The sequence below is a fragment of the Phytophthora sojae genome (assembly GCF_000149755.1).
Source record: "Phytophthora sojae unplaced genomic scaffold PHYSOscaffold_4, whole genome shotgun sequence".
In the NCBI taxonomy this organism is placed as follows: Eukaryota; Oomycota; class Peronosporomycetes; order Peronosporales; family Peronosporaceae; genus Phytophthora; species Phytophthora sojae.
This window is the reverse complement of record NW_009258118.1, coordinates 3,202,553-3,222,195: the sequence shown is the minus strand read 5'-3', so window position 1 is coordinate 3,222,195 and position 19,643 is coordinate 3,202,553. Positions and strand designations below refer to the sequence as shown.

The window sequence follows — 19,643 nt, the reverse complement described above, 5'->3', positions numbered from 1 at the left end:
AATGCGTTGATGCGCGTATGGGAAAACTGGTGGAATAGCTCTGCTGGACCAAATCGATAGCTGACACGAACGCCCTTCCTCCACCAGCACAAAGTATGGGTGTGGGTCGAGATACACAACTTGCCCAACCAGAGACGCCTTCAGCCTGCTCGTCTCGTGAGGACAATCGAGCATACAATCGCTGTCATGCTCAGGCTTGCTCGCAGTACCTGTTGCAACCACCGTCCCGCCCTTCACTTTCCACACACAGAATGTGCCGTCAAAGGGGGAGACCGTCACCAAGTGCTGAAGTTTACCATGCACGTCAATTGTGACGGCATCGGGGCCTCCATTCCCACTACTCAGCGTGGCTGCTTGTTGAATATCTTTCAGTCTCATTTGCGCTTTCTTGAGGAACGCAGTCAGTGTGACTGCTTCTCGACCAGCGAAAGTTTTCTTTACTGCGTTCGATAGTTGACTGCTATGGAGCGTTGGGAATGCTGCGTCCAAGAGTTCTTTGGCTTTTCGCGTTGTAATCTTGCCGGTTTGGGCGTAGTCAGCAGACTCAAACAGTCTTGTGAACTTCTCGATCGACAATGTATCACCGTTCTCGGTACTATTCTCATCCAAACTGCTGTTGTTGCTTACACTTTGGACGCCGTGCCAGTGATTCAGCGTGTGACGCACCTCTAGATCCGCGGACTGCGAAATCAACACTGTGCCGTCAAAAGAGCTCGAGACGACAAGTCTTGAGCCGCGCACCCATCTTACCGCCGCAACTTCGGCAGTGTGCAGACGCTTTGATAAAATCACGGCACCGCGAGGGAGCATCACACGCGCTACGGTCCCATCTTCTGTCCCCACAACACACGAGTACTTGTCTTCCACAATGGAGACGCAGGTAACATCGACTCGAATGGAAAGTTTGTCTCGTCGAAGCAAATCTCCCGAACTGGCAGCCCAAGCTTGAAGCTCTCGCGGTGTTATTACTACAATAGAATCGCTTGGATGGTGGGAAACCACTGCAAGAGGCTTGGACCGCTCCTCCACATCGAAATCATCCCGAAATTTACCACGATGTACCGACAATTGTTGACTGGCTTCCTTCACTTTTGTTGTTTCTCCGAGATCTACACCAAAATCCACAAAAAATACGCTGGAGTGGGCGATTGCAAGCCGCTTCCGTGAAGGCATGTAGCACATGGATCGCATTGGGCGCGTAAGCGTTCGTGGTAAAGTATGGTCCTGTATGTATGATTCGCGCTTGAAAGCTCGAACAGGTGCAAACTTCCGTAGGTCCCATATCTTGATGAAGCCGCTTTCGTCGGCTGAAATCACTTGAGGTGAGTCTGGGGCGATCTCCAGACCGATCAACTGGTGCTTGTGGCCCTTTAGAGACCCGATCTTTTGCTCCACGTGAGGATTCCACAGATGAAGACAGTGATCCAGCCCCCCGCTCACTAGGTAGCCTTTAGTCGCGCAGTATTTCAGCATCGTCACGCCTTTGTCGTGGCCACTCAAGGCTTTGCCAATGCGCTCGAGGTGCAAATCGAGCACGTAGATTTTGCCATCGAGACAACTTGCAGCAATGTGCGTCGTGCTGTGAATGGCAGCGATGTCGGTCATGACCTCGTGGCCCTTCGTGAAAAATGAGTGCAAGTTTGAAAGCGTCTCCAGATTCCACACGTGAATTTGTCCATTCGTACACGAAGAATAGAGCCGCGGAGCTGACGTGTCCAGGGAAATTTCTAAAGCTGTTTGGGCCACCTCAGTAGGAATTTGCTGAAAGCAAGGGTTCATCATGAAAGGTTAGGATGCAACAAATTGCTTTTGGACCGAGCCTGGAGACAAACCTGCCGAATGAGAAGTTGGTCTACATCGTAAAGCGTGATGACTGGTGACGTTGCAGCTGTGATCACGTAGCGACCCATAGGCGAGTATACAGCGTCCAAAATGCTGGTGCCTCTGTAAGATCACTTCATGGTTAATAAAAAAGATAAATAGTGATTGTGCGCATGGATCGAAATTATCTTTGTGGGCTCTTCATCTTACCTTGAGGGAGCGTTATACTCACTCACGATGGTATTTGTTGTGGGATCGAGCAGCCGAAAGCCTTTATTCCTCGCATCATTCAGAAATACTCTATCGATACCCTCGAAATAATACTATAAAAGTCCACAACAGCGAACATAAGATCCACCGACACCAACCCATAACATCTATGCAAGACCCACCATGCCGTGGAGTTCAGCTGACATGTTAAGCGCGTCGGGTTGGCACATCAACTGAAAAGAAAATAGTTTTCAGTCTGTTAGCAGCGAAAATAAAATAAAACAAACGAGTGAGGCTTTACGCACTCGCTGACTGGCTGTTTCCTCCTCTGGCAAGTGCTTGTCTACCCGTAACATGCATACCAGCGTCATGAATTCAAAGATATCAGTAGGTATTAGCACAATGTACGAACCGGAGGGCTTGAAGATTGACGAGCTGAAGTCCTCCCACGTCAGGTATCCCGCCGCATGCAAATCGGCTTGCTGGTAAAGGCTACTGAGCTCGTGGATCAGGTTAACCTTGAAAGAAGTATAGATCAGCGTCCTGCATCTTGTAAAATCTAGGGCGCAATACCCCACAAACCTGCTGGTCCCATTCTAAATCTTGTGCATGCAATGCGTGAAGCATCTCCGCAGTAAAATCCTTTTCATCCAGCCGACCGCGTCTTTCAAACGCCAAGCGCATTGCAGCCATCCCGTCCTGGCCTGCACCAATTGACGTGTTATCTGTCTGACACCGCAGAAAGACAAATATAACAGAACGAACCTAGCATTGCTAGCGACTTTGTCGGTGCATGGACCGTCGTCGAATATTGGGGATGCGAGTTGGGAGTCCGTCGAGACGTCCGCGTCGACTGGTTCCATCCTTGGTGTGTCTGCTTCAATACCAGCTCCTTTTCGCGCTTGTCCCGGGCAATAGCGCTCTCTCGAATTTTTGGAAAGTAACTTGACGGCTCAGCAACAAAACGATCCCGAGCGTTCTGGAATCGCTGGGTCTCGCTTGTGGCAGGCCGAGCAGCCTCAAATCGACGAGATCCAGTCTGGAAGGCGGAAGGTATCTGCCGCAGCGATCAGTCAGTGGACTGGACTGGATTCTACATGTAGTCGCCTTCGCCAGCTCGACGTACCTCTGCTGGTAAGTAGATTGTTCGTTGATCCAGCCTGCTGGGACGCCTGGAGCTATGGGCCGAGGACGGGGGCTGCGGCTTCATCGGCGAGACATCGACCAAGTGGACACGCCGCTTCAATGCCGAGGACCGTTACTGCGTATATTGGTCGGCCACGAAAAAAGAACTCCATCTCGATGACAAACACTTCATAATATTGTAAAGCTTTCTCGCTGTTGATGGTGCCACGTCTGTATTCGTTTGTGTATCGTCACGTTTGCTGCTCGACTCTATTGGGGGGAGTGGATGCTCGCAGTCTTTAGTACGGCGTCAACCAGCTCCGCGTGTTTATCCTTGGTGACCAACTCCAGCTCGACCTGCTTGAACGCAGCAACGTAGGCGTACTTGATGTACCCAAGCCTATAGTGTGCCATAAACAATTGTAAGCAACGAATGTCAGCTGAGGTGTCGAGTACAGCGCAACCAGGAAATATAACTTACTTCTCGAAAAGCTTCAGCGACGCGCTGTTCGTTTCGATGATCTTGCAGAAGAACCGCGTGACCTTGAGTTGGGAGGTGGCTACAGCAGCAAAATTCCCCACCAGTCAGTTAAAGAGCCTCACAACTGGAGACCAGCACTTTTCAACCATACCGTAAGCCATCATGAGCTTCACCGCCTCCTCCGCGAAGCCCTTGCGACGGTACTTGTCCTCGGCGATCATGATCTCCATCTCGCACGCGTGGGGGTCGTCGTAGTCGTTGAAGAACAGGTTGACGTCTCCCGCCATGCCTGCATCAAGCCATCCACACGGCAATACTTTAGCCTATTTGCACCAATTCATCTCCACCTTCGCAACAAACTGACGGTCAATCGCGCTATCATCGACGTACGAAGCCCCCGGCTGGCCATCGCCCTCCGCGTGCGCCAACACGATGAACGTGCACTCTGCAGCCCCATAAATTACACAGAAAAAGAGTATCAGCGTCTCTATCCAGTCAGATTCAACTGCATCTCGTTCGTACTCTCGGCGTCGTCCCTCCAGGCCCTCTGCATCTCAAACTCCTCCTCGATCGAGAGCGGCTCCGACGCCGTCATCTCTGCGCCATACAAAACAGTCCAGTCAGTATACTACCGTTGTTATAATAAAACCACCGAGGTGGTTGCAGCTATTGGTTCCTCGCCTTGCAGCCACGGGTCCTTCATCCAGTTGTGGTACTTGGGCACATGCTCCGTCTCGTACGGCACGAGCGTCACGCGCTCTCCTGTCTGCATAATAATTAAAATACAGCAATGCGCACAGTAAGTGCGCTTAATGGTGTCAATATGCAATGCAATTAATTGTTGCGGCTGGAACTGCGTACAATGACGACGCCTGCATTCGCCTTCATCGTGACCGCTCAAGTCTCTCTGTGCCGGAGGTAGGTCAGGAGGAATAGTTGGTGTGGCACACCTGAACTAATCATTTCCGACAATCTGACTTTTGATGCACGAGCCATGAGCTCCTCGGCGGACGGGGAGCTGGCGACGCCGCTGGTGGAGGCTCTACGCGTTCTCGCGCAGCACGGATGGGTCGACGTAATGCGCCTTGATCTCCTCTTCACTCCCATACCCTATTGTATGCGTATTAACGTACGGGTGCGCAGGTGGACGCAGTGGAAGCCGTCGCTGCAGTCAACAAGACGCTGCGGGCGGCTGTGGAGCGTCTGAGGCTGCGGCGACTGGCGGTTCGAGTCGGAGGTTTCCCCAGGGCGACGAGGTTTCAGTGAGTTACAAGTGTGAAGGCTGTAGAGGTCGCAGTGTGGAGTGGGGAGAGTTGGAGCTGAAATGTATCAATGGTGCGGAATGTTGAAGCTACTGGCTGCGAGCTGGCGACGTCGCGACGCTGATGGGGGAGGCGGCCAACCAATTGAGCAGCAAAGAGCTCTATCTGGAGGTACTGGGAGACAAACTTCAGTGTGCTGGAGCTTGGTGGATTGAGAGATGTGGTTGATGTTGGATAGTTGGCTGGGATTGAGACACTGGAGGACACGGCGACACTAGGAAGCACCGGCGTGGAAGGTAACCAGAGGATTAATGATTCGGGGTTATGAACGTCCAGCGGCCGAGTTGATTATGCGGTGTGTGGTGGCGTGGGTACAGGAGAAATCAGTCGAGATATTGAGCGCACTTTTCCAGCAAACCCTCTCTTCTCTGAGGAAGGTGAGTAGTGCCGTTATTGTTGAGTAAGCCAGTCGTATTGATGCAAGCATTGTTATGCATTTGTTGGATTGGCAGGTGACGGTAGACGGCTGCTTGGGAATGTACTGAAGGCGGTTGCTCTTCATGCAGACGATATTGGCTATTGCCAGGTATGGATGGTGGTGCGAGTTTTGTGTTGTGGTGGTGGAGCTAAATGCTTGAGTTTTTTTTTTACAGGGCATGAACTATGTTGTGGCTGCTCTAATTGTCGTCATCAAAGATGCTCAAGAAGCCACGAACCTGGACCTCGATGGACTTTCAGTTCAAGAGGTTGCGTTTTGGCTGACAATCTCCTTAATTCGGCGAAAAGGGATGGCAGACCTGTGGAAGCACAAGATGCCAGGGTTCGTTTACTGATGCGGTCGTACGAGTGTACTCGCGAACGCCTGACTAACGTACTACCGATAATCTGCTTTATGATCCAGGCTGTCGCAGTGCATTTATCTTTTCCAGCAGCTCCTCAAGCTCCACTTTTACGATTTATCAGCGCATTTTCGGCAGATTGGGATGCACTCCAACATCCTTATCACCCAGGTAACAAATCTCTGGTGCCTTAGCTGCTTGTGACTGTGACTTTGCAATAACTAACGACTGGCGCTGCTTCAGTGGTTTGTGACAGTATTTGCGCGAGTGCTTACCATCCCGACCCTTACTCGTGTATGGGACCTGTTCTTTATGGACGGATGGAAGACTGTTTACCAAGTTGCTCTCGCCATTACCTCGGAGCTGCGACCAAAGCTTCTTGATATGGTAGGATAGAATGTGGGGCGCATCTCACACTTACTTTCTCTAATAGCGCTCTATTCCTTGACTATCAACATCGCAGGACATGGAGCAGTGCAGCGAATTCTTCCGAAAGAACCCCAAACTCGGCCTGGAAGAGGCGTTTACCCCCGAGCTGTTGCTACAGCGTGCCTTGCTGTACAAAGTGACTCGCTCCAGTCTAAAGCAGTTGGAGGAAGAACGGCATCTTGAGGTAAGATTTCAAATTATTCGTGCCTCGTAAGGAAGAAGCTTAAATGTTTGCGTGTGTATCATCTGTGTGCTATTTGACAGTATCTTCGGCTTCGGCTACAGCAAACACCACTATCTGAAGAGCATCGCATGCTGTTCCCCACCCTCGAGCACGAAGGCGATGCCGCTGCACAGCGGAAGTCTCTGGAGTTGATCCGCTCTAAACTACGTCGGTTCGACACAGATGTTGCGAGTGATACAGCCTTCCTGCAGCACAAGATTGAGGCGGCCGAGAAGACCCAGGCTCAAGCGATGTCAGTGCGCTATGCCATCGCGTACGAGCTATCGGAGGCGGCCATCGAGTTGAACGAGCGTATCGAGATCCGAAATCGTCTACGCTCCAAGTTCCGCAAGCTCATGGAGGTCGCTATCAGCGAGGCAACCACCGCGTCGACGACGCGCTCATCGGCTTCAGGCTTCACAACGTGGATCAACCCGTTCGAGTTCATCAACGAGCGCATGGCCAGCTGCTTTGAGCGACTTCCTATCCTTTCAAGCTACATGGACGCAGGAGATGAACTTCGTGGTGGCGACAACGACACAGACGATGAAGAAGCGGAGGAAGCAGAGCGCAACTTGGTGCACCTCGAAGTCCTCGTCCCTCAGCTGGCAGCAGAACTTCGACTCTTGCAGAAGTCACTCGCGTACAACGAGAGAATTATTCGCCCTCTGCTGCAGCGAACTCGAAGACTTCAGCGTGACGCGCAACTAGCTCGAGTCGAGTTGGAGGAGGCCCAGCTCTTCAAGGACCGCTTGGCCGACCAACTGCTGCAGATCATGTTGGCCAGCGAGAAGCTCAAGAACGAGCGGATGCAGCAGCTCTTCGCCGAGGTTGATCGATCGAGTAGCTAGCGGAATGAGCACAATGCTTGGAACTGGATAAACGTGGGAAGTATCTACTGTATTACTACCGGGGGATGGAAGCAGACACGCACTAGAGTAAAAGAAGGCGCGAGAGCACGCGAGCTCTTCCTTGGCAACAAGCGAGCGCCTCTCGCCCCTTAAGCGTGCTTGGTTCCGTGTCCAGAGGTGACTGAGTGAGTGAGTGATCATTCACTCTTGAGCTAGACTCTCTCCTACGAGGAAGGAGGCTGGCTTACTCGTCTTCCGTCACGACGTCGGCGTCAGCGAACTCAGCCGCCACAGTGGGCTCGGCGGCAACGGGGGGAGCCATGCCCGGGCCCCACGAGGGGAGCTCAGCAGCGACGCCGCCCAGCGACGGGAAGGCGTCGTTGTCTCCGGCGTTGAACTTCTTGTTCTTGTTGCTCTTCTTCTTGGGGGACGCGGCCTTGGCGGGGGCAGCAGCCTCGGCAGCGGTCTCAGCGGGCTTCTCGGCCTTGGGGCGGGCCGTCTGCTCGTTGAACCAGACCTTCTTAGCCTTGACGGCGGCCAGCGACTCGGACACAGCGTCGGCGGCCGCCGGGGGCAGCAGGCCGATGGTGCTGAAGGCCTCGAGCTGGGCGAGCGGCAGGACGATCTTGCCGGCCTTCTTGGCCTTTTTGCCCGACTTGCCCTTCTTGTTCTTCTTGCCACCGCCGAGCATCATGAAGTCCTCCTCCTTGCGCTGCAGGGGCTTCATGCCGTCGAGCTCGACGGGGGCGGCGGCGGCCTCGGCCTTCTCAACCTCCTCCTTGAGTTCCTTGGCGTACGTCTTCTCGAGGAAGCTCACGAGGGCGTCGCACAGGTCCATCTCGTCCTGGTACGGGTGGATCTTGGCCATCTCCTTCTCGTAGTCGGCGAGCTTGGCCTCGTACTCGGCCTTGCGGGCCTCCTCCTCCTTCTGGAACTCGAGCTCCTTCTTCTTGCGCACGAGGCGGATGTTGTTGTAGTACTTGTCGTTGGCCTCCTTGAACTCCTTGCGCAGCGCCTTAATGGCCGTGAACTTGTCGTCCAGCTGCTCCTTGATCTCCTTGCGCTCCTTGGCGAGCGCCGGGAACTTGTCCTTCTTGTTCTCCTCCTCGTTGAGGCGGTAGAGCTCGTCGAGCACCTGCTTCTGCGCGTTGAGCTTCTCCTGGACGGCGTCGATCTCCTCGTTCTTCTTGGCCTGCAGCGCGCGCGTCTCCTTGATGCTCTCGTTCTGCTTGTCCACGACGCCCTGGTCGCCCGAGAAGGCGCCGACCTGCAGCTTCTGCGCCTGTAGCTGCTCGATCTCCTTGATCACGCGCTTCTCCTCGTTGAGCGACATGGAGCTCGTCTCCTGCTTGTGCTTGAGCTCGGCGATGGCGGCGTCGAACTCGGCCTCGGAGCCGAACTTGAGGTTGGCGCGCAGGCTGCGCTGGTGCTTGATGGTCGAGTCCTTCTCGTCGCGGGTCTGGCGCAGGCGCGCCGTGATCTGGTTGCGCTGCTGGATGAGGTTGTCCTTCTCGGCGCGCAGGGCCGCGAACGTGGCCTTGGCCTCCTGGATCTGGCCGCCGTAGCCGCCGCGGTTCGTCTTGAGCGCGTCCATCTCGGCGCGGATCACGGTCGTGCGCGCCTGCAGCTTCTTGATGGCGGCGTCCAGCACCGCGATCTTGGCCTCGTGCTCGGCCTTGTCGGGCTTGCGCAGGCGCTCGATCACGTCCGGGATCTCCAGCTCAACGGCGGCGGCGGCCGCGGCAGCAGGGACCTCTTCGGCGCTCATGGTGACTCGTAGGTGTGGGGTACGTTAGTCTAAGGGGGGACTCGATCGACTATGACTGGCAAAGCAAGCACATGGTTTGAAGGGATCGATCGGCTTGGACAGGGCCTGTGGGACTTGGTATACGTTGCTAGAGGTTGTCGGTTCCACGTGGCAGAAATGTGGTGCACACGATACTTGGGTGTGGACACGCAAACTGCACCCGAATGACAGCTCAAGTTGAAGCTGACGTGATGTTGACCCTTGACCGGGGCATTCCATATTCATCCCGAGGGAGAGAAGGAATCTCACACCGCAATCTTCCGCCCGCGCAGCGCAGTCTCAGCATATATAGAGATAACAATACGATGCATCCAGTGCCTCCGCTGCCGCTGGAGACGGCGCGCCGCATCGCTGGCGCTGCCGTCAGCTCGCTGGACGTGACGCTTCGTCTGGATCCGGACGCCATCGCGCCTGCGTACTCGTGGGTCGTGGTGACGCTCTCGTCGCACCAACTGGCAGGCCACGCAGGAGACACGCTGCGCCGCAACATCCGTGAAAGTTTGCGGGTGCTCACGGCGCTATCAGCGTGCAAAGGGCTCTCAATGACGGAAAACGCAAAGTTCTGGAGCGAGCTGTGGCCCGAGGACCCGGAGTATGAGCGGCACCAGCCGCCGTGGGCCGCCCAGTGGAAGCACCTGCGTCTGAGAGGGCTCCCGGTGCCTTCAACCGACAGACTGAAGTTCCTCTTCAGGGTCTGGGACGGGGAGGTCGGAGGCAGGAACCACGCGGACGTCTTGGCGCTGGTGGAAGGCATCATTGCGGACTCGAAGGAGAGCGAGAGCGCGGGCTTTCGCCTTACGATGGAGATCTTGGCGCGACACATTGAGCAGGACAGGTGGTCGTTGTTGCAGGTGGAGTGTGCGGTCGAGACGACGCAGGAGCACGCCAACAGATGGGGTCGGTTGACTAATGCAGCAAAGCAGGCGGAGGTGACCAAGATGTGGATACCCTTTCACTTTACAGAGTGCTTTCTATCGGCGCAGCATTGCCTGGGGAGGTCGGGTGTGCTGAGGGATGCGGCGGCGGTGTTTCAGGTGCAAGGCGGCGATGTCCCGGTGACGGAACTCATGCTGCACTTTGGCTGGGATTCTGCCGAGAGGAACTTGGACAAGCGGCTTCGGGAATTTAAAGCACTCCTGTGGAATGCTTCGAGCGCGAATGAGCACGCGCTACGTATGCTACAGATCACGGGGAGATGCCTGACGGACGCGGCGTTTTTCGGTACGCTGTGCTCAGCTTTTCCGTTTATTGGATCGTTGCAGGACCTTCGCGTTGTGCTACCGCCGGCTGTTCGAAGCGATAGGAGGACTTTGCTGTGGATATGGCTCGCACTATCGATCTTCCATCCAGAGTCGGGGTCCAAGCTGCAGCATCTCGATCTATCGCAGCTTGATGTGTCGGCTGAAGACGTCAAATTGGTTTGTGGCATCAAGAAGCGACGATGGTCCTCTGTTGCGTTCGAATTGCTGATGGGAAGCCCCGGTTTGCAGAATTCGTCACTACCAACACGCGGAGTGACAATGGCTTTGGTGAAAAGTTATACCAGAGTTGAACCAGAGCCGATACGTCGATTATTCACAAAACCTCTTGTGACGCTGAAGAAGGACGAGGAATTTGTCGTACTCTCCCTAGAAGAAGATTGGGTTTGCGTATGGCTACCCGGTTTCGGACGCGGATTCGTGAAGCGCCAGTCTGTTGTATCCATCTCCACACGTTCGAGTGTTCTACCATCGGGCGAGTCTGGCATCACTTCCCTCAAGCTAAAGACAGTGGATATATCGGCGACCTTAGCGCTGCTGCGAGTAATTGGAGGCCATCTCGAGCGATTGACGCTGAACTGCGAGGCATTCACCAACGCGCACTTCAACGAATTGCTGGAGTGTTGTCCACACTTAACCCAATTAAGTTTACGATCGGGGAAACTCGATGACTTTTCTACACTGATGGAAGCCTCGGTTGCAGGAACCTGTAAGGTTTCCTCCTTACACATCTCGTCCCGAAACGTTACGACATCAAGCTTGGAATGCTTGGCAAAAATGCTTTCAAGTCCAAGTCTGGCTAGTGCATCCCGTCTACGGGAGCTATACTTGCAAACTGGTCGACTACAACGAACGGACTTGGAGATTTTGCTTGGGCTGCTGAAATCGAATCGTACGCTGAGCTGTTTGCACATTAAGCTTGCGTTCAACCTGTTCGATGAGTATATGCCGCGCTTTTTGGCCCATCGCGGCGATTGGCTGCGAGGAGGCAAAGAAGCCAGGAAGAAGCTGGCATTCATCAGCGCCATGGACTCTCCTGCACTCGAGGACAGTGCAATGCAGAGGACTGATGCTGTTATGTTAAGCAAGATCTTTGAGTTTGCCTGTGACGGGGAGAGGAGGATTTTGCTGGACGAGTATACGGACGGAATGACTCTGCAAGAAATCGTGGCGCGCGTGGATGCAGCCGAACGGTGACGCCCAAACGTCTAAGCTTAGACAATTCATTGAATGTCGGTGTTGAAATTCTGACGAGCACTTTGGATAAGGTGGGTGCTGAGCTACGAGATAACAGCTATTTTCGTGGCTTGCTTTTATTTTTTACGCTGAGAGCGTGCACATCGGGGTCATGCGAACTGTTCTTGACTGTCTCAAAACCCAAGTAGTGAAGTGCAACAACGCATACGTAGAACTGCTCAAGCTCTGGATTCTGTTGTCGCCGCAAGTGAAATCGGTGGTAAGGTGGTGACTTTCTTGAGCTGAGTTTCGAGACCTAAGATCGAAGAGGGCGCGTTCGCAACGGGGAAAAAATAGCCATCACGATCTGGTTCTCCTGCGTCCTTCTCAGGGTATCACCACTTTCCATTTTAGGCTGGATGCCTCGAACGACCCCCACCAGCGCGGACCAAGAACCAGTGAGTGTCACCTCTTCGCGGGTCCCGCGAATTTCCAGAGTGACACGCTGCTGTTATGGCTTGGATAAACTATGGTCTGAAGTCCAAGTGGGTCGGCAGGGCTCCAATTCTATCGAGCGCGCTGAAAGCATGGACTACTACTGCAAGAACTCGTCGTTGACCCGCGTAATTGCTGTGTGCGTGCTAACGCCGCTGCCAACGTTGGCTTGTGCAATTCTGCTCCAGTATCTGCCGCTCCAGCCACCATCCGAGCGGTGGGCCGCGAACTGGGTCTTCTGGATTCGCTTGGGTTTGATGGTGTTTTTATTGACCTTTGCTGGGGTGTCCGAGCTGAAGATATTCATCCCAGAGCTCCACTTCACATGGTGCAAGAGGGTGATAATAGCTTTCGGCACTACTGCAGCGTACATGGGGACATGCTTACTCGTAGCTAGCTTCGTCGGATTCCCGGTGCCCTTTGTATGGCAGTTTGGAGGCAGCTTACTGGGCGTCTATATCCCCTTGATGGTTCTGCTCGTGTTTGGTCGTAAGCAACTAGACCGAAGCTCTCGCTGCTACCCGAGTCTATGTCGGTTCCTTCGGTTCTTCTTCGCGTACATCGTGCTCATCGAGCTCTATCCATTGTACAAGGTGCTGTGCGATCTTGCGCCACTTGACATATCGAGGGTTGTGGTCGTTGTTCTGCCAGTATGGAGACTCGCCGCTGAGAACTTTATCGTTCAGTCCACACGTCAGCTGGAGGATTTAATCCCTGCAATGGTCACCTTTTCGGTTGACCTCTTCAGCATGCTTTTCGTGTCCGTATGCATCTCAACTTCGGGATCGATTCGCATGTCCCTGGTGGTAATTGTGATAGATTTTGTGCAGTCTCTGCTTGAACTCCGTGATCTCCGCAGAAATGCGGACATCGTGGTAGAATTACTTCGAGAGCAGAGGGACTTTAACCGTGATCTAGGACAGGGCATTCCCGATCAATCCGACTGCTCAGGAATCGATGAGCTCCTGACAAAACTTCTTGTTGTGGCTCGCAATCCTGGTAGTTTTCGCGCTTCAGATATGGAAGGCACTCGACTGTGGGCGTGTCTCCCTCATCCAACGACTGCAGAGCAAAGAGAGCAGCTAAAAAGGCTGGATTCGTCTGGGCTATACAGTCGAGAAAGCCTTCCAGTGAGCGGAAGAACGTCGAAATCAACTCGGCGTCTAGCGTGCTGCCAACGGCTAACGTCTCAACTATTGCGAGGCACTCCTGTAGTCCCAGGTCCTGGACTAACACTTGTTAATGTCTCTACCCAAGCGGGGATTGTGAGTCCAGACTTTACAAAGTCGGACCCCAAGACGCCCAAGCTCGGCATGTCCGCCGGTAGATCAAGCGCTTTTGTACGGCAGGGACTCCGGTTGCTATTTCACTCCGAATATCTTGCCCTCGTCGAGTATGTCGAGTGCGTCGTTCCCCTCATCTTCATGATCTACAAGTCGGTGCTTGCTCAGCTCCCCAATGCTGTCTACTTCCCGGCTGGTACTCATAAGTGGAATGTGGCCGCTGTGACGAACCTGCTGGTCTTCTCGGCGCTCGAAGTTATCTCTCTCGCTCTGATGGATCAGTACCTTCAGCACAAGTTTAAGTTTCGCCCGCTGTACCAGCTTGCTTGTGTGCTTGAAACGCAGTTCAACCCAGAGGTCGGAAAAAATAGTGCAATACAATAAATTATCAGTATTTTCAATATTAATTTTTATTATTGGGCTACAGTGGTCCCCGTACAATATTAAATTGGCCCAATTATTGACAATAAATTCCATAAAAGTGCCTTGGCTGGACTCCTATAGTTTTTGTACAAAGCTTCCTGTTGATGGCGTCATCTCCAGCCTCCGATGACATCAAAAACGGCGTTAACCACACCACATTTCGCCCAAGGCAAATGACTGGCTTGGAGACGTGCTCCAACCAACTCCGCAGCCTGCAAATACGGCTCCACTGGCAGTTCATATCTCCATTTCCACAGGATAGCAATGGTCGCCAACAAGCAACTCGCCGCCTTCTTCTGCACCTCGCGTGGCGAATGCCTCTTCAGCTGCAACTTATGTAACAGCGTGCGCAAACAGTTGGCTGGGTCAGGTTACTCCAATCTGGTGGCACACCTGGCATCGAAGCACGCTGGCTACGAGGCAACGTACGCATCGCTCCAGGCCAGCCCGGACCGACCTCTTCAAGCGTTCGGCTTCGTCGCAGTGGAAGCCAGCCATCTCTTCCAATGGGTCCGTTGGATCATCGAACGCAACATGCCCGTCCACGAAGTCGAAGAAGCACTAACTCGGGCCATCAGCAAGCTCCGACCTGTGACCGCCAAGGCCGTCAAGAAGGGCATGGAGGGGATCGCAATTGAAGTCGGCGAGAAGCTGGGGAAAGAGATGGGAACGCTCTTCGCCCTGATGTTTGACGGCTGGACCCACGCTGGCATTCACTATGTTGCTCTCTACGCCGTCTACGAGACAGCTGGTAAGCTGCGCATACCGCTACTTGGTATGTCTCCCCTTGACGATGGCGATCAGACGGCAGACGCCCACATCAAGCTGTTCAAGAACATCCTGGATGTGTACGACAAGACCAGCGACATGGTGGGGTTTCTGGTGGGGGACAACTGCGCAACTAACCTGTCCATTGCAACCAAGATGGGTATCCCCCTCGTCGGCTGCGCCAGTCATCGTTTCAACCTGGCTGTGAACAAGTTCATGGAGCCGTATGGCGACTTACTGGACGAAGTCAACAACCTTATGGTGGAACTTCGTCATGAAAACAACCGTGCCGAGCTGAAGAAGTACACCGAACTCGTCCCTATCAAGCGGAACGTCACGCGTTGGTCCTCGACGTTTACAATGGTGGAGAGGTACATTCGTATTCGCGTAGAGATCAAGAAGGTCGACGCCGTGGAGGAAATGGTCCCAACCGGCGGGAAGCACCGGAAGTTGGTCGCGCTGTTTGAGCACCTCAAGAAGTTCGAGAGCGTCTGTAAGCGGCTTCAGCGCGAGGACACCGATATAGGAGAGGTACGCCTGATGTTCGACTCCCTCATCGCGGAGTACCCTGTCATGTCAGAGCATCTGAAGTCGACCGCCAAGATCGTCCATACGCCTGCATTCGAATCGGGTGTTGTCAAGGTCATCTCTGGCACGGCTCTATCGTCCGCGGAGACAGCAGTTTGAAGCGGTTCGAGCAGGCACAACCCACAGGAAAGAAGCGCAAGGAGCGGGAAGAAGACTACGCGACGATGTTGCTCCAAGGCAAGGGAAAGAAGAGGAAACAAGCGCCAAGTACCACACATGACATGCCGCTCGTGAAAATGGTTCCTCCGACGTCAAACACTGTCGAGCGGCTTTTCTCTCAGTGCAAGCTGGTATTGACACCGCAGCGTCGATCTATGCTTCCGGCCAACTTCGAGCAGCTGGCGTTTCTCCAGGTCAACCGCGGCATGTGGGACGTTTCCACAGTAGCCCGAGTTAGCAAGCAGCAGGGTAGCTAAACTAGCAGAGGCATTGATAGTGGGGAGCGTTCTAGCTACATAACTCAATAAGACCATCCCTAACATTGAAGTTTACACTCCTCATATTTATAGAATTTTTTTTAAATTATGCCACGACACGAATACAGTATTTTCAATCCAAGTCAAATCGTAGTTATGTAACCAAGTATGTCCGCTTTTCAACGCAGGTATTCCCAGCCTCGACAGAGGCATATTGATGAAGAAGATGCATTTCATATCGAGCGTATGCCTATCTTGACCTGTATCCCCCTCTAAAAAGATATGGTCGGCCCGAAATAAATAATTATAGATCAATCCTTCAACATGCCTTTGATGAGTGTAAAAATATACTGCTTGAAATACTCCTACAATAGCTAGCCAATTAGCACGCACTTCAACACACGTCTACCTTAGATTCTTGGCTTAGCTAGCTATGCACTTGGGAAAAACAAAGATGCCGAAGAAGGGCAAGAGGCTCAAGCAAATTGCCGCTCTCGCGGCAGCTAAGCGGGCACGCGACCGGCAGGCACGCCACCAAGCTGTTCCAGCCCCTCTTGAAGTTCTCCGACAAGAAGCGCTGTCGACGCCATGGTGCTGTCCACGTCCAGCCGTGGACGAGAGTGATACGTCTTCGTTAGAAGACAACTCATCCGACTTCGGCGAAGGTCCCAATCTCTACACAGTAGACGCGATATACGCGAAAAAAACGAATCCAGCAGGTGCCGCTTATTATTTTGTTGGCTGGGTGGGCTATGCGGAGCTAACATGGCAGCCCGCAGTTGACCTGCCTCAAGATCTCATCAGTGAGTTTGAACGTGCTGAGCTTGGTGTAAGCTGGCCGGTCGATTACCGAGCGGTGATTCCAATTGGGGTTCCTACCGGCACCAGTGGCAGGGGTGACTTGCTAGGCGCACCATATAAATTGCAATATAAATTGCAATATAAATTGCGGGAATTTTTATTATTGTTTGCTAAGAAATTGCAGTTTTTATTAGTGCTTCGTGTCAGGTGCAATCCAATATGATACTGTATTGGCGGACCTCTGGTTCTACCTGGTGCAAGCAAAACTCCTAATTGCGACTGTGAGCCTCCTGCAATTTGAACTTCTCCATTTAGGTGAGCTGCTATATTCTTCTCGTTAGTTGTGGATCTGCTTACACTAACGGACAACTGTTTGCATCCCCCATAGGCGTCGACTTTACGTTCCGCTTCGATTGGCTCCACAACAAGCATGGTTAGAAAACGTCTGGAAGCCACTGTTCAATATATACCGACGCGATTCATGCACGAATCAATTTGAACGAACAGCAGATACTGTACTTGTATTGATCTTACTAGATCGACAAATGACGTTGCTTTTACGTACGGCCTTATCACCGATGAGTCATCGACCTTCACTTGTTGCTATTTCCAGAAGTTTGTGGAGGCATGTCATCGGTTGTGTGATCCATTTTTATATTGCTATTTCACCACCACAGTCCCGCAGCGTCGACCCACAAGTAAGGAAACTGAGGTACGAACGAGCGCTACGCCCAGCAGACCAAGCGTTGCAGTTTCCCCGACTCGCCTCGTATCACTGTGGGATCGCCTTGAAAAGATGTGGAATGCGATTCAAGTAGGCCGTCAGGGTTCGTACTCCGTCGAGCGCCTGGAAAGTCTCGATCACTATTGCAAGACAGCGTCACGGACTCGAGTGATCGCAGTATGCTTGCTTACTCCAGCACCCGCACTGGTAGTAGCTCTGCCACTGGAAACCCTACCACTCCGACCGCCGTCCGAGGGGTGGGCTGCCAACTGGATGTTTTGGATTCGCTTAGCGTTAATGCACTTGGCAATGGGTTTTGCTGGCTCGACTCAACAGATCGCATTTGTACCCGGTCTTCAGATTACAGTCTTGGAGCGATTTCTGGTAGTTTTAGGCTCGAGTGCTGGTTATCTTGGTGCGTGCCTGGTTGCCGCCGCTACTATCGGGTTTCCTGTGCCGCTCCAGATGCAGCTTGGAGCCATTCCAATTGGCATTTCGATGACAGTGATGACGCGTCTCGTGCTAGGGCCAGCCCCATTCGCGAAAGACTCTCCGCATCTACAGCATTTCGAGCGACTCAATCGTGTTATCTCCGCTCACATGCTTCTCATCGGGGTGTATCCCATTTACAAAGTTCTTTATGACCACGTACCTGTGGCATATCGAGGAGTAGTGGTTATCGTGCTGCCATTGTGGCGCCTTGCTGCTAAACGCTTTATCGTCTGGAAGACGCGCGAGCTGGAAGACTTGGTACCAGAACTCGTGGCGTTCACGGTGGACTTTTCCAGCTCGTTGTTTGTCGCTGTGTGTATGTCGACTTCTGGATCAGTCTACTTGTCAGCATTGTTCATAGCGGCGGATCTTGGGCAGACGATGTTGGAGTTCCGTGAAGTGCGAGAAAATGCAAATATTGTGCTAGAACTCCTTCGAGATCGAGCAGCTTCGCGGTACTTTGTTGCTGCTGTTGGCTCGAGCGATGATATTCCGAGTCTATTGCCGATGATCCTTGCGATAACAAGGAATCCTGTGGCATTTAATATACGCTCGCTAGAGGGCGTGCGGTTGCGGGCACACACAATTACGGTCCAGCAAGCGGCACAACTTCGGAAGCTAGATGAATCGAGTGTCTATACCCAACGAGCACCCCAAATACTCAGCCAACCGCACCGAAACAAACGAAGAGGTCCGCTCTCTAAGTGAAATATCCTGGTCGTACCATCTCCCACTGGACACAGTCTATCTACGATTACTGTAGATCCCAAGTCTAAGACGGGCAAGAGCAACAAATCTACCGAGAAGTCGAAGCAACTAGTTCTGCAAGGGCTGCAACTGCTTTTTCACTGTGAATACCTGGTATTAGTGGAGTACATCGAGTGTGTCACCCCATTAATTTATGTTGTGTACAAGTCGGTGCTAGAGCAACTGCCAATGTTGTTTACTACCCAAGGAATTGGCACTTTGGGGCCATCGTCAACATTCTCATATTTTCGCTCATGGAGTTCGGGTCATTCAGCTTTCTCGCCGTCTTCCTACAGCGGCGGTTCGCCTTTTCACCACTGTACCAGCTTGCGTTCGTACTCGAGACCCACGTTTACTCAGTACAAACGATACTTTTCGTTGAGATCGTACTGCTGCTGCAGTAAATTTAGGAAACAATTTCAGTTTTCGATTCGAGTGGCTCCATAAAACCTAGCAGACTTCAACGACACGAGCGAGTTGTCCATCTTGATCTAGCGAACGATCGACATAGTTAAAATTAATTACAACTATTTTAATGTACTACTTCGAAGTATGTTATTTATTTACATATATTCATACATGTTAGTTGACTTTATAAAGATGTCAAAATAAAAAACAATTCATTAAATAATTACAATTTTAACAAACAAATTATATTTTAAAACCATTAAACTTAAATATTTGTTTTAATAATATTTCGTAAATATATATTAGAGCATCTCCACCGGTCGTGAGTAAAACTAAATTTTACCCCTTTTCTGTCAATATTTGGTTATAGTTTTAGTTTTGTACTGCTCCACGGGTTTGAGTAAATGGTGAGCAAATTGCTCCATTTTTTACGCAGATCAAATTTTTGTACAAGTTTGCCGACGGAGGAGGCTTTGAGTAAAAGGTTGAGTAAATGTCGACCAGCCAGTAGTAGGGCCAAGTCAAGCGTTCTAAGCAGCGCTAGCGTTACAGACCGCAGCGTCGCCCTTGTTACGTCATCCCTGGGTCTTCCTCAACGTGTTCCCGGACCCGTTTTCATCTTTATAGGGCTATACAGCTAGGACTCGCCGTCGCCATTGCTGGCGCCGTGCTAAGAGCTTTAACGCGCTCGCTGCAAGTCTCAATGGCCGGTGGAGCTGCGCACTGTCTTTAGCACGGTTGTGCCGTTGTAGGCACGGATCTGAGGGCAATTTGCTTTTAGTTTTACTCTGCACCGGTGGAGATGCTCTGAATGTATTATCAATAGAACATAATAAAATAATTCCTTTTGTTTTTTTAATCAATTCTATCTACAAATCTAACTACATGAAATAATTGAATATAAAGTCACTATTTTGCATAGGAAATAATGCTTATATTTATTGAATTTTATTGAAAACGTATTGCGCTACCGTAAAATAAATAATACTTCCTTTATATTTCATTTCGTATTTTT

At 52.1% G+C, this 19,643-nt stretch overlaps 9 protein-coding genes across 9 annotated transcripts; 7 read left to right on the top strand and 2 right to left on the bottom strand.

The window, feature by feature from the left end:
* Positions 1-3,426: 3,426 nt before the first annotated feature.
* On the bottom strand, positions 3,427-4,403 carry PHYSODRAFT_560159 (hypothetical protein; the record flags this gene model as incomplete). Its single annotated transcript, XM_009528314.1, has 6 exons — positions 4,319-4,403; positions 4,160-4,234; positions 4,002-4,082; positions 3,789-3,926; positions 3,638-3,716; positions 3,427-3,556 (listed from the first exon to the last, which is right to left on the bottom strand). The coding sequence occupies exons 1-6, from the start codon at positions 4,338-4,340 to the stop codon at positions 3,427-3,429; spliced, it is 525 nt and encodes a 174-aa protein (XP_009526609.1). The 5' UTR covers positions 4,341-4,403.
* Positions 4,404-5,555: 1,152 nt separating this feature from the next.
* On the top strand, positions 5,556-7,241 carry PHYSODRAFT_498950 (hypothetical protein; the record flags this gene model as incomplete). Its single annotated transcript, XM_009528313.1, has 6 exons — positions 5,556-5,719; positions 5,801-5,909; positions 5,982-6,125; positions 6,214-6,260; position 6,286; positions 6,432-7,241. 6 exons carry the CDS (start codon positions 5,556-5,558, stop codon positions 7,239-7,241), a joined length of 1,275 nt encoding a protein of 424 aa, XP_009526608.1.
* A 41-nt stretch (positions 7,242-7,282) lies between these two features.
* Positions 7,283-9,009, bottom strand: PHYSODRAFT_351217 (hypothetical protein; the record flags this gene model as incomplete). The annotated part of the gene is made up of 1 exon (XM_009528312.1): positions 7,283-9,009. One exon carries the CDS (start codon positions 9,007-9,009, stop codon positions 7,486-7,488), a length of 1,524 nt encoding a protein of 507 aa, XP_009526607.1. The 3' UTR covers positions 7,283-7,485.
* Positions 9,010-9,590: 581 nt separating this feature from the next.
* On the top strand, positions 9,591-11,504 carry PHYSODRAFT_300584 (hypothetical protein; the record flags this gene model as incomplete). The annotated part of the gene is made up of 1 exon (XM_009528311.1): positions 9,591-11,504. The coding sequence occupies one exon, from the start codon at positions 9,591-9,593 to the stop codon at positions 11,502-11,504; it is 1,914 nt and encodes a 637-aa protein (XP_009526606.1).
* A 398-nt stretch (positions 11,505-11,902) lies between these two features.
* On the top strand, positions 11,903-12,799 carry PHYSODRAFT_500573 (hypothetical protein; the record flags this gene model as incomplete). The annotated part of the gene is made up of 1 exon (XM_009528310.1): positions 11,903-12,799. A coding segment is annotated over one exon (897 nt), but the record flags the coding sequence as incomplete, so codon positions are not given.
* A 1,149-nt stretch (positions 12,800-13,948) lies between these two features.
* On the top strand, positions 13,949-14,254 carry PHYSODRAFT_502506 (hypothetical protein; the record flags this gene model as incomplete). Its single annotated transcript, XM_009528309.1, has 1 exon — positions 13,949-14,254. A coding segment is annotated over one exon (306 nt), but the record flags the coding sequence as incomplete, so codon positions are not given.
* Positions 14,255-14,368: 114 nt separating this feature from the next.
* Positions 14,369-15,139, top strand: PHYSODRAFT_499950 (hypothetical protein; the record flags this gene model as incomplete). Its single annotated transcript, XM_009528308.1, has 1 exon — positions 14,369-15,139. One exon carries the CDS (start codon positions 14,369-14,371, stop codon positions 15,137-15,139), a length of 771 nt encoding a protein of 256 aa, XP_009526603.1.
* A 137-nt stretch (positions 15,140-15,276) lies between these two features.
* PHYSODRAFT_501462 (hypothetical protein) lies at positions 15,277-15,456 on the top strand (the record flags this gene model as incomplete). Its single annotated transcript, XM_009528307.1, has 1 exon — positions 15,277-15,456. The coding sequence occupies one exon, from the start codon at positions 15,277-15,279 to the stop codon at positions 15,454-15,456; it is 180 nt and encodes a 59-aa protein (XP_009526602.1).
* Positions 15,457-17,008: 1,552 nt separating this feature from the next.
* PHYSODRAFT_415940 (hypothetical protein) lies at positions 17,009-17,680 on the top strand (the record flags this gene model as incomplete). Its single annotated transcript, XM_009528306.1, has 1 exon — positions 17,009-17,680. A coding segment is annotated over one exon (672 nt), but the record flags the coding sequence as incomplete, so codon positions are not given.
* Between the last annotated feature and the right edge of the window lie 1,963 nt (positions 17,681-19,643).